At 41.2% G+C, this 13,405-nt stretch overlaps 1 protein-coding gene across 4 annotated transcripts in view; it reads right to left on the bottom strand.

The window, feature by feature from the left end:
* The window catches only part of HIVEP1 (HIVEP zinc finger 1), a 141,161-nt gene that overhangs the window by 32,125 nt on the left and 95,631 nt on the right, over positions 1 to 13,405 (bottom strand). For all 4 annotated transcript variants that reach the window (XM_004432118.3, XM_087438006.1, XM_087438007.1 and 1 more), the window contains exon 4: positions 1,034 to 7,002. In XM_004432118.3, coding sequence (XP_004432175.1) covers positions 1,034 to 7,002 — 5,969 coding nt within the window. The remainder of the gene's footprint in view (positions 1 to 1,033; positions 7,003 to 13,405) is intronic.

Genomic DNA, 13,405 nt, shown 5'->3' with positions numbered 1-13,405 from the left:
AGATTATTGAAATTTCTCATTCTTGTTTGCCTGAAAAACCTCTCTCTTTTTTTTAAGGACTCAGATAAAACATCACCACTTTTGGAATATCTTCCCTGTATCTATACCTCCTCAACCTATAGGCAGTGTTAGAGACCTCCTTCTTTTAGAAGTTGTAGATACTTCTCTTACAATACTAATACTGTGATATTTTCTTATTGATAAGTATGTATATGTTTATGAACCTGTATTATGTGCTTGTGAACCTGGAAAGGTCAAGGACTGACTCCACAATTCTGAATGTCCCAAGTCCAACATGACCCCCTACCTATTTATTTATTCTTAGTTACCTAAATGATTTTTCCCATTTTATAAAGCCAACAACTCTGAGACTGATTCCACAAATGACCCCAAGTATAGTTTTATCACCTTACCCTATAAATCTTGACCAAATCAACTTAATTATCAAGTGTATGAGTTATTTTGTGCATCCTCTCTCTAGTACTAAGATGATTTCTCCTAGCTACCCTGGAAGAGAGCTGGGATCAGCACAGAGAGGGGAGAGCGGTCAGGTCTGATGCATAAGACAAGTATGAATGGCTCTCTGCTTATATTTCAAAATGAAATGTAATAAGCATCAATTATTCACACCTCTGTTTCCCTGCATTAGCAGGGACAAAGCATAAACATAATCTCCTCTCCCTAACAACAACAAAACCTCAATACAAGAGAAAGATGAAGATAAAACCATGATTATCTGTACCATTAAGTAAAGATTTAAATATTCAGCTGAGGGAAAAAAATCTGCTCCTGGAAAGTTATCATTTCGAAAATGTTTCCAGACAGAATCACTGAAAGGACCCCAGGTAACCCTTATCAGCATAACTCCCAGGAAAATTTACCATCCTTTCTTTCAAATAACTACACCCTTAGAAAGCAACACTTGTCATTCAAAATTAAAATACAACTCACAATTAAAAAATCTAAAGCTATCAAGACATGTTAAAACTAGTTTGCACAAACTATTTTTGAAGACAAATGATATCTCAAGTACCTTGCTTAAGCTGCTTTTCCATTTGCTTGAATAGACCAATAAATCTGATCTGGAATGAGTAGTTATGGCTTGACAATATAGTGATTTTCCAGTCTTCTGTTTTGAATTAAGGAGAGAAAGAGCAACTTTTGTAGGCAAACCAAGTGGATTTGGATTATTGGCGCTTACTGTCCAATCAGTGTAGGCTGAAGTTTTCTGGTCATTCTGTAGCAAATGCAATGCCTTCTGTCTCAACAGATAACACCACGTAAAGCTGGTTGTGGTCTTCAGGCTGGGGAAGGATGGCTGCCGTGTGTCTCCGGCATCAAACACTGCAAGCGTGGTGGCTGTAGGCTGACTTTGTTCTCGGACGTTCACTTTGTCACCTTGATTTTTAACCCCTGGAGACTTCTTTTCTTGGTTGTTGTCTACATGTTCCAAAGGAGAAAAGTGAGTATTTTCTGAAGGGGCAGGTGAACTTTTAACTGTAAGAGTTAGGGACGCTGATGACTTGATGTTTTCAAATTCTTGCAATTCTTTTATAGGTTCTATAACCACAGACTTAGAGGGTCCAGAAGACAAGCTATTAGCTGGTAAAACATCTGTCAAATTAATAGCCTTGCTACTAATTTCAGGGTGAGAAAAAATATCCTGTTCCAGTATCACACCTTCGAGGGGCTCTGTGGTACAAACCTGCCTCACTAAAACAGGTTTCTTCTGTTTATGAACTTCATCAGCTCTTGGACTCAATGCTTCCACTGGTCTGATATCTGTTGCACAAACGGCTCCATTTTCATCTTTAGCCCGCTTCTGGTGCTTTTCCATGGCAATGTCTAAACTATTTGCTGGGGAAAGCATCCTTTTACTTGAAGCTGAAGATTCTTGTTGGGGGGAGAGTCTACCAACAGACATTTTCTGAGTTATGGGCAAGGACTCTGATAGAGAAGAATTTTGGCCCACCTCTGAAAACACATTTTCGCAAACAAGTTCTTCCTCTGGGTTTGGCAAAGCATTCTGGTGACCTTTTTGTGATTTTGGCACAGAGTTTTCTTCTTCTCTGACTGGCACCATACTACGATTAGCCTGGCAAATTGGCTGACTGGATAGATCTTGGGTCACTAGGATTTGTGGCAGAGGTGCAACTGTGGCAAAACAGTATGCTGGAACATTACTCTGCAGGTGCACAGGCAGTGTAAACGATGTTGGCACCTTCGGCACCTGACCACCGACTGGACCGAGCTTCAGTGGTGGCGGAGGACATGAATTAGACATGGCATCTACCAATTTGGTTGGTAATGCTAATGAAGTCGCATGACAGTCAGCCCCAATGGGATCTGAAAGAACTTGCTTTGGCAAAGAATGTACAGGATTGGAAGAGCCAGACTGGGTTGAAGTGAAAACCTGACACTGAAGTTGGTACTTGGGAGCAAAGCAATCCTCACTTTTAGAAGATACACATGAACTGGGACTTGTATCTGGTTTGACACTCTGTGTAGACACTTGCAGAGACATCTGTGTGTTTTGGTGGCTAAGGGGTGCATGGATTTGATTTAACAAATTGATACCAAAAAGCTGTTGAACAGGAAAGATGTTACTAGAGTTGGAATTTGAAGTTTCTGTCCGCAGATGTTTAACTTGAGTCTGGGAGTGCAACGTATTTGTAGAAAACTCAGCTAAAACTGTATTAGTGAGCTGAGGCCCCTGGAATGGCACTGTGTTCACACTGGGGAGAGCAACAGTTTGGAAAGATGATGGGTTCACAGCAGACAGATAACTCTCTGGAGCTAAGTTTAAAGATATCTGACGTATCAGCGGGCCTCTCCTTCTTTCTAAGAGAGGCACGTGCCCGGGGACCCCCATACCAGAAGGGGATGTTGGAGGCTGCAATTCAACAAGCGGTGTTGTCTGAGGTGAAGTTATGCTTCCACAGTCAAACGATTTACTTCTGAAATCAGAGACCTCCATCGAGGTCTGCATGCAGTTAATCTGTTCTGATGCAGCACGCCTCATTTCCCGGTGAGTTCCAGGAACATTAAGTGTATTAGAGCCAGCTGGAATCATGAGAAACTCTGCTTTATTTAGAAAATCGATTTTGGGGGAAGCCTCAGTTTTAGAAATGTCCTCTACGTCTAACGAAGCTGAGAAACTTGATGTCTGAGATAAACTACTCTCCCGACTTAGACTCCTGGAGAGAGTGGAATCAAAACTCGATTCAGTTGAGGAATGCTCTATCTCAGCAAGACGGAGCCTCTTCTTTTTGGGTGGCAGTTTCTCTGTCGGCAATTTTGACAAGGTTTCACTACGCTGAGGCCAACTGAACTTCTCTGATTTTTCCTGATCGTGGCCTTGTGCTTCGAGGTCCCGATCTGGCTCTTCTGTGACCAGAATTTCTGGGACTTGGATGTTGTGCTGCCGAACAAGTCTTGAGGGCTGTCCTAACACGTGTCGTTCACTTGAAATCTTGCTTGACCCATCCTGAAGTTCTCCTCTAAGAGCATCTGACAGTGCGGGCTGGTGAGGATGAGAAGTGCTCCGAGAAGGGGGACCTTCCTCTTGGGAAATTCCTATTACTTTCAGAGACCCAGACTTCACTGTTCTACTCAGCTCCTGGAGAGAAACTGGGGAACCTCCTTCAAAAGACTCAAGCTTGTCAAATGAACTGGGTCTGCTCAGGGAGTTTGTGTGCTGGATGACTGAGATGCCAGTTCCATGTCTCTTCAACTCTATCTTGTCCTGGCCAGCTGAGCTTATCTGTTGTTCCACAATAGTAGACAGCTTTGGATCCACGCTCTGGTCGGAGCCTCTGGCAACAAGCTGAATTTGGGAGTTTTGCAACTGGATATTTCTACGCTGCTGGTCACTTGTTATGGCAACATGATGTTTAGATAAACTGGAAGCAGAGCCCAGAGTTTTCTGAAAGTGAAGGCCTTCGGAGCTTTTTGGAGATGCTCCACTATCATTCTGCTGAAGTTCATCGTCATCTCCAACACTCTTCATTTTCCTCCTTTTTCTTATCTGGGGTGTCTGTTCCCAGACCCCCACGGAACCAGCAACTCTGTAGTGCAGAATCTGAGGTTGAGTACTGCTAGGCAGGGGGCTGTGTTCAGGTTCTCTCATAGTCACCTTTGTTTTTGGTCCGTGTAACTCGGAACAGTAAAATTTCTTATGGTTTTCGAAATTTTCCAGTTTTCTATACCTGTTTCTACAGGTTTCACACTCAAACATTGTCCCTCGCCCTTGATGAGACTTCTTTTTTTCTAAATGTGAGCCTGGTGCCAATGGCTTGTTCCTTGCTGACACAGTTTCACTACTGGCATTGCATCCCTGATAGCTCTCATCCAAGGACTGTCCAGTACCGAGAACATGATTCTCATTTGCTGAAGAGTCTTCTACTGCTGCTTGTCTGACAAGGGTACGCGGATGTCCACTTTGGGGCACCGAAGTGTTAGGTCCTGACACAAAGACATCGTCATAGAAAGCACCCATTTTGTCATCGAATGACTGACTTCCTCTCAGTGGGTGTGGGGGAGGTATTATGTTCGCAGGTACTGCTGAATAACCTGTGGTGGGCATAGAATTACTTCTTGTAATAGGCAAACAGTCAAGGGAAGGTACAGACAGAAGAAACACTTGCTTTGATTTCTCAGTAGGGGTGAAAGGGGACTTTGGTATATCAGAGCTGGAACTTGTTCTCCGTCCCATTGGTTTTAAATCAAACTGGAAAGAATCTTTAAATATGTATGATTTGGGGGAATCAATACTTCCTCGTCGTGAGAGAGAGGTTCTCCGTGGCTTTACACTATCCAGTTGCTTATCATCTACCAAGGCTTCATTGTCTGAGATAAGCTTTGATATCCGTTCTTCAAGTGTTTTGGTTGCCAAAGGCGGGCGCATCTGACCTGGTAGGAGCAATGCTTTTTCACCTGTTGGCAAAGTAGCAGGCGCTGGTGTACTGATACGAGGTGCAGAGGGCCCATTATTCTTACTTGAGTCTTGTTCCGTAGTGAGTAACGTTCTAGCAAAGGGAGTTGGTGGACTCACTGTTTGATCAGCACTTTCAGAACGTGAAAAGTATCCAGAGTCTGTACTTCCTAAACTTCGAGGACTCAGAAGTTTTCCTTGTTGCTCTTGGGAGTGATCGGTGGCCTGCTGCCTTTGTAGTTGGGCATGCACTGTTCCTGCATGAGATTCTTGTTTTCCTTCTGGCTGACTCATGTCCCCTTTCTGATGGGACTTCTCATCAGTCTCTAGGAAGGACGTCCAGGCTGAAAGTGACAGTACATTGGTTGCCTGAATCTCCTTCTGTTTCTGTGCACTAGAAGGTTCAGGCTTGGAATCTGTAACCTTTGGGCTGTCAACCCTCAAAGGGGACATGCTTATGGGATGGACCACAACTTTTGGCAACTCTGTCACAGCTTGTGATTCTGAAGATTTGTCCTGCAGTGACAAGTCACCGACAACATGATCTGGATTACTTGGAATGGAACTAGATTTTGGTAAAACTTCAGAATTGGATATCATTTTCATTATTTGCACAGGCTGCAGGTCCACGGAGCCCGGGTCATTCTGTCTTTCGTCAGCACCACCCTCCTCATCACTCTCCCCACTGTCTTCTACATCTGAATGGATACTAAGTGCTTTGGGGGACTCGTGTGACAAAAACAAACCACCAGCATCTGGTTGCAAGACGAGACCCAGTTTGATAGTGTGTGCATGGGATTTTTTGTGCTTGTACAGATTACTTTTAGTCTTAAATGAGAATCCGCAGGTCACACAGGGATAGGGTCGCTCTCCGGTGTGGGAGCGGATATGCTTTAGAAGCACGCTAGGCTTTGCACAAGCTCTATTGCAATACTCACAAATATATTTTCCTTGTTTTTTTGGCTTCTGATCTTTCAGAAGAAGATTGCACATTTGTTCTACGCTATGATTAACAACAGAGACGACGGGAGTTGAATTATAAACTGGCCTGGGGGGTGACTGTGTAGATTGGGCTGGACTTATTGACATGGGTGAAGCAGAATCCATTTGCTGGTTTTGAGGAGTAACCTGAGTTCTACTGGAAGGTGAAGTCAGACCTGCTGATGACGTCACTGCTATATTATAAACTTGTTCAAGTCTGGCGTTCTCTTGATTGTGCAGGTTCGTCAGTGATCTTGTGAAACCTGAACACGCTGGAAGCTGCTGGTTATGTTGGTTAGATTTAGAAACAAAGTGTTCGTGTTGAGTATATGAATGAGAAATTGACTGAACGACTGCTTGCTCATTCTTCTCAGCATCAGACACATGCACTGTGTGTGAGGTACAAGGAAAAGACTTTGATTCGGCAACAAACTCTGGTGAAGTCTGATTTGGGGCATCCATTGAGCTGTTTTTTAACTGAGAAGGGGGTCGTACAGTTTTATTTGGTCTCAGTTTTTCTATCTTCACTGCACAAGACGAGCCCTTTTGTGACAAGGTGCTCAGTTCTGGCTCCATTGCTTTCAGTAAGACATCAAATGCAGTGCTTGTGTACAAGGAGGAAGCAGGACTACAGTTAGAGGAGATACATTCACTATGGTCCGTCCTGGTTTGACTTGACAAAGAACTAGAGTCACATTTTCCATCTAGCGAATTGAACTTGGCGGGGTCAGAGCCTTCCGATCTCCACCTGCGCAGTTCAGATGGGTGCTGCGGAAACAAGGGCTTCTTTGGGGAGACAGATTCTTCGGATTTAGAGGCCTCGGGAATTATCCCAGGTGTCTCTCCATTTTGTTTGGTAAACTGCTTCCCATTTTTTACAGGACTATGATTCTGTTTCTTGTGAGACTCCGAAGCACTCTGAAGAACAGCGAAAGACGACTCTTCTGTGTTTTGTTTATGTTTTGCCTGAAGAGGATTTCTCAGTGGGGATTTTGGTATTTTTTTCAGGTGATTCTCAGCTACAATCTTTTTTCGTTTCACACCTTTAAGTGCTTCTGAAGTTCCTTTAATACCAGCCTCTAAGATTTCTGTTAAAAAAATAAAAATAAAAAAATTGGTAAAATGGTACACACACCAAAATGCTACAGACACTATTATGAAGGTGTTATGACAACTGAAGAAGGTAGGTTAAAGAACTCCTACTTTGGATAAAACTGCCTTCTAACATTCTGGCAATCTTAAGAATGCTGCCAATCAAAATCTATTGAAACAATCATGCAAAGACCTTAGTTCACATTTCGAGAATGCTGTGTCCTCTCTTGACTCCTCTCTCACCAAGATCCTGGAACCAGATCTGTCAAAACTAAATTTTCCTCCCCCTTCACCCTCAGAGCTGAGAACTCCGTCTGCATAATAGTCTGAGAGAGCTGGCCCACAAAGAAGAAAAACCAACCTTTTAATGCAGGGGTGGGGGGAGGGGGGAGTATGTATTTGACTGTCTTATCACATTTAGTATCTTTTAAAGCAAACTTCTCAGCAAGTTTCTAAATAATAGTATTGCTCTAAAATATGCAATACTAATATTCTTATGGGAAAAAAGGGCTACTATATAATAATTTTTAGAGCAAACATATCTCATCCTATCTCAAGATGATCATGAGATATTCATTGGTAGAACCTTGAAGTATTGCTATATTAGCAATTATATCAACAGAAAAATATGAAAGTAAAATAATCCCTGATTTGTGGTTCTTCACCAACAAAATTCAAAAAGTCATAATGTTGTGATGGCCCTCAGTTAAAAAAAAAAGTCACCAATTTAACTGAACAAAATATTCAATGGTGATGTTTCTTTGTCATAAATGATAGGTAGGTAGATAGAGATTATTGCAGGAGAGAAGAGATGGAACCACCTCCATTTCTGGCGGTTGGAAATAAATTAGCATTTATTTATTTATTTACATTTGCTGAGGAAGATTCGCCCTGAGCTAACATCTGTGCTGATCTTCCTCTATTTTGTATGTGGGTCATTTTCAGTGCATGGCTGACAAGTGGTGTAAGTTTGAGCCCAGGATCCAAACCCGAAAACTCGGGCTGCTGAAGTGAAGGGCGCTGAACTTAACCACTACACCATGGGGCTGGCCCCTGGAAATAAATTAGCATTTAAATGGCATCAACAACTCACAATCTCTGTCAACTATTATATTTTTGAGCAATAATTACTTGCCATAATTTAGTTTGTTTCCATTTGTTGGATCCTTGGGCACACAAAAATTATTCAAGCTTATATTACTTATTTACAGAAAAGCAAAACACTACTCTGATTCCTCATTATTTTCAAAGAGCTGTTGCAACGTACATATTTGAAATTCATATTAGACCAAAATGTCTACACCATAATAACCATTTTGCATTTATTGAAGATAAAATTTACATAAAACAAAAAATATTCTAAGTCATCTTGTGACATCAGCTTATGTGCTGTCATATATTAGTTTGATGAAAAAAACACACACTAATCCAACTAAAGACACATTTACCCCCCATAATCAGAAAGGCAAAAAAGAAAAACAAAAAGGAAGGGATCTCATAACTAAAATATTTGAGCTAAAGAATATCAGGAAAAAAAGTATCAGTATTGTTGATACCTTTACAAAATAAGGTTGAGCAAATCTTTTATTCTTCAATCCACTCATTTATAAAATGCTGTTTTCCCTCCTCAAGATGAATGTAACAAAGTCATTATGTATTTTATGCCTCTAACTAATTCTATTATGCCTCTAATTAATTCTATCTAGCAAACGGGCAAAATGAAACATGATAATCCTCAGCTAGGGTAAGCAGTTTCCCACTCACTTCCAGAAAGCTTGGAGGGGGTTGTAATAAAAGTAAAAGGCACTAGTCTGTTAAAATAAATATAAAAACAGAAGAGAAACCACTTGGAGGAGCAGGAGTTCCCAACGGCGGTGACTATCAGAGTGGAAACACCAGAGATTTAAAAAGAATCTGTCCATGCCAGGCCCCAACAGGACCTCTGCAACCAGAGCCCTAGTTGGAGTAAATGTTTATTTGTTATGTTTTACATACTTTTTAGAATAGCTTTTATTTTTAGATAAACTTATTTGTAAAAAAACTAAACAATGTCTTACACTCCAAAGAAAAATGCAAAAATTCAACTCACTGGCAGAACACCCAGAAATATCACAGTAAGTTTTAAAAGGATCATTCTATGTACATTCTATTTGTTCTTTTAAACAAAAAGAATAAAACGTAACTTTGTACTTAAATGAAAATGAAGCTGAAGTGAAAATAAAGGAATTACTAAATTTAAGATCCATATTTCTTTATAGAGATACTATTTCCTAAAAACTTCTCTGGAGTTAAGAACTTGAAGAAACATATTATAAATAGATTTTTTTGAATTTTTTGAACTACATGTTTCAATTTTAGATGAAGACTGATTCATCTCTCTTTTGTCCAAGTTTACAACATTTAGATTCTATTTGCATAACTGTTTACTCTTAGTTCTCTACTTGAATTTTAACACTTACCTGGTGCTACTACACCAATTCTTTCCTCCAAAACTTTGTACACTCTACCTTCTGGCAGTGATACTCATATGAGGAAGCCTGGAGGCAGCCTGATTGACAGTTTCCCCTCCTTGGGTGACTGGCCTCTTCTGCCTGTATGTCTGCAAAATTCTTTATTTTTTAAGTGCAATGATATAACTAGGCGTCAGCTCAGAGCTGATCAATGTACAACTTTTAATTTTTTCCTAGAACACAATGACCTTCTTTTTAAGGAGATTAATTTAGTTTATTTCAGAAAACTTATATCTTAAAATATATTTTCTGGTCAATTTTTTCTTTGGGGTGGGCTTCTTTATGGACATCAATTATCTTTATGTTACACCACCCTTACGATAATTTATATTGCTTTCATCTTTTTGTTTTTTTCTTTTGCTTTCTCTAGAATTATCTAAAGCTTTTCTCTTATGTCAATAATTCAATTTTCAGGCCATTAAGTTCCTTACTGTTTCAAATTTATTTATTAGTTTTGGACTGAAGTTGCTTTGTTCTCATTTTGTTCCCTTAGTTCCATATTTCCCGTTTCATCTCATTTTATTGTCTCATACTATGTTTGAGCTCTTGCTTTAATAAATTTAAAAAACATCTCTGTTTCTGGGGTAATATTTTTTTTAAGGCTGAGTTTTTGGTCTGTCTTTTCATATTCTCTCTGCTGTTCTATTGCCTACGGTCATGGGAAATGGCAAAGGGGTGGCATTTAACTGAGAATCTGTTCCTAACAGTCTTTTTCTGAGTTGTGTTCATTCCTCTAAGATTTTGTTGGATCTCCTTTAACACAGTTCACTCTCCTTATTCAATAGATACAGCCCATTCCATCACAGGTGGTTGGATGGGGATGACCCTGGATGTTGGATCCGTCTCTAAATTCAAGGACTTTGTTGTTGTTGTTAGGAGGTGGGAGGATGGTTGAGGGTATGAAACAGAGATGTAAAAACAGGGAGGGTACCAGGCACATATGAGATGAACACTGCACTATCATTCCAGAGGTGGAACCAAAGCAAGGTACATGGCTCACTACGGACTGTCACTCTCCATCCCTTGTTTCTCAAGACGTGGGGCTGGAGTGCACCAAGTGGGTGGCTAAGCCATCTAGGAATTACAGAGAGAAGCCTCCTCTTGGGAACCAATCCCCTGGAGTATGAAGTGGCAGACCCCTGGGTCTTCAGAGAATGATACACCTGGGGTAGTTTTATAACTCATCTTAATCTTGATTAATTTAAAATCTGTCTATTAGAGAGTAACTGGAGTTACTTTCTCCTGCCCCCTCATCTCAGGAAAGAGCACAATCACCACACATTGTGACTCTATCTACAACATCTAGAAGAGTGACCACAGGCCATGGAGTTAAGAGGATGTACAGACCAGAATGCCTCAAAGCAGAAATACAACTGGGGTGGAGGGTAGGAGGGGAGCAGCTGTTTACCATCAGCTCTCATGCTTTTCAATAATTTTAAACGCAATTTCTTGTTACGGTAGACTAAAATGAAAATAAATTAGAAGAAGCAGAGAGAAAGACAGATCATGCAACACGTGGTATAAGACAGCTTAAGGAGGGTGCCTATTTAACATGCTCATTCCCCCAGCCACCAGTGCACAAACCTACCCTCTGCTTCGTATACGGACACTGCTTTATACTTACCACCTTATGATCCCAGAGCTGCTGGTTTTTTACCAATGCTAGGGTTGGACACGCTTGGTGCACATAACCCTCTCTGTGTGAAAGATGAAACACAACCCTCTTTCCTTATGCAGCGAGAACATGTGGTCAGATTGGAAAGGGGGTGAGAAAGCTTCAAAAAAGAAGTCAAGAAACTGCTAAAAATTATATTCTGGTCAGCATTCTACTGGAAATGGCTGACAATCAGGCAGAAACTCTGAGGCACTGACAGGTCAGAAATCCAAATAGAAATTCATTTGACTGATACAAATCACACTGAGGAGAGGGACCAAAATTGACCATGTTGCCACTGTCAGAATCTCTGACTTGTTGGGTTTCATAAAAAACCCAGAGTTCTCCATCAAGTAGGCAGTTGACGACAGCTTGGAAAGATCACAGAGGCCGCTTGAGTGGAGAAAGGTGAAGAGTTAGAGAAATGAGCTGAAGTTCCTAGTTCTCTGCACCTCAGGCACTAGCATTGCATTCTCTAAGGCACAAGCCTAATCCTTATTAGGCTCTTCTATTTTCTAGGGAAGAGCACCAAGGAGTTCAGAAGAGCACCGCCAGCTGGTTTCCAGGATTACTTCTACTTCTGGAGAATAACAGATTAAAAATGAGCAACTTTCCTGGCTCAAGAGAGTATCTGAGTTGCCAGTTAAGTGTAACAAAGAATATTCTCAAGGTTGGTAGTGGGTATGGTAAACTACAACCTAAGAGTATGTTTAAAATCCTGCCTTGATTGAAGGTGAATCTCTTTCAGATTTACTCAGACATATCAGTGTAAAAAACTTTAGATCTCTCTTGGGTCTTGGGGACACAAGGACAACTTGTTTTCTAACAATTGAGAGCATGTTGGGTCAGAGTCAAGAGATCAGAGGCAGGGAGACCACTGAGAAGGCCTCTCAGTAGTTCATGCAAGAGTTAAAATGCAACCTTGAAATCAGGTAGTGACAGTGGGCCTCTTGGGTGGTTCAAAGCAAGAAAGTCTGAGAAAGGTTTGCCAAAGACCCTGCTGAGGGTTCCTGACTTTATCTGGAAGGACTGAGCTAGTTTGGGAAGGGAAAAAAGTCAGCTTACTTTCTACTCCACCAGATCCCAAACTCAATATACATGTGCAGAATTATAAATTGTAGCTGCAAATCCAGGACTAGAAATTTTCAATAGGGAAATGGTTAGGCTAATTATGGCATAGCCACTTAACACAACATTATACATCCACTTAAAATAATTATGAAGATTATGTAGCAATATGAAAATTATGATATATTAAATACACATGCATATTCTTTTCTTTCCCTAGAGAGAAGTCTGGCCTAGAGACACAGACCTGGGAGTACACAGTGAGAGCTGTTTTTGTAAAAGTACATAAAAGATAACCCAGAGAGAATATACAATGGAGAGAGAAGTCTGCCATCAGAAGCTTGGGTGATTCCTATATTTAAGGGTGAGCTAGAAATGAAAAGAACAAGGGATAATAAGCAAGACAAGACAAGTGTCCAGGAAGTCAGGGTTTAGAGACTCTTAAGAAGGGAGATGGGGCCAACAGTGTTAAATATGACATTCAGATAAATAGGACTAAACATGAGAGTGCTGGGTTTGGCGGTCACTGGGACCAGGAGGACATCATTATCTCAGAGAGCAGTTGTCAGTCGGGTCCTGGGGGTGAAAGTCGTATCACAAAAGGGTAAGGAGGGAGGGAGGGCATGGTGAAGTACAAAGGCCAGCAAATACAGACCACTTTCCGAGAATCTGGCTGTGAAGGAAAACAGAAAGGCAGGATGTCAGTATCAGGGGCAGAGGAGGCTAGGGGAAGGTTTAAGATAAGGGGGGTTGAGTGTGCTTATAAACAGGAAGTAAAGGTCAGCAGAGAGAAAGAGATTGAAAATGCAAGGCAGATAAATAAACACACAATAAAGAACTATACTAGAGGTATAATCAAGGAAGCTACCACGTAGATGTGGGAACAACTCATGTCACTTAGCAAGCAATAGAAAGCCACATTTGATTCATCTCTAAGTTCTTCCCATTCCTCATGGAACGCAATTCAAACATCTAACTTAGCCAAAAGACGCATGGTCACCTGGCTCTGCCTACCTTTCCAACCTCCCTCCATACGACCCTCCCCTTACTCACTGTGCTCCAGCCACACTGGTGAACTTCCGATCCTCCACCAGGCCCATCTCCTTCCTGCCCTAGGACTTTGTACTTGCCATCTCTTGAAAAGCCCTCCCTACTCTCAACTCTTTA

The sequence above is a fragment of the Ceratotherium simum genome, chromosome 13, assembly GCF_057802395.1.
Source record: "Ceratotherium simum simum isolate JZ-2026a chromosome 13, ASM5780239v1, whole genome shotgun sequence".
In the NCBI taxonomy this organism is placed as follows: domain Eukaryota; kingdom Metazoa; phylum Chordata; class Mammalia; order Perissodactyla; family Rhinocerotidae; genus Ceratotherium; species Ceratotherium simum.
The sequence above is the reverse complement of the archived record's forward strand: the minus strand, read 5'-3'. Positions and strand labels throughout refer to the sequence as shown.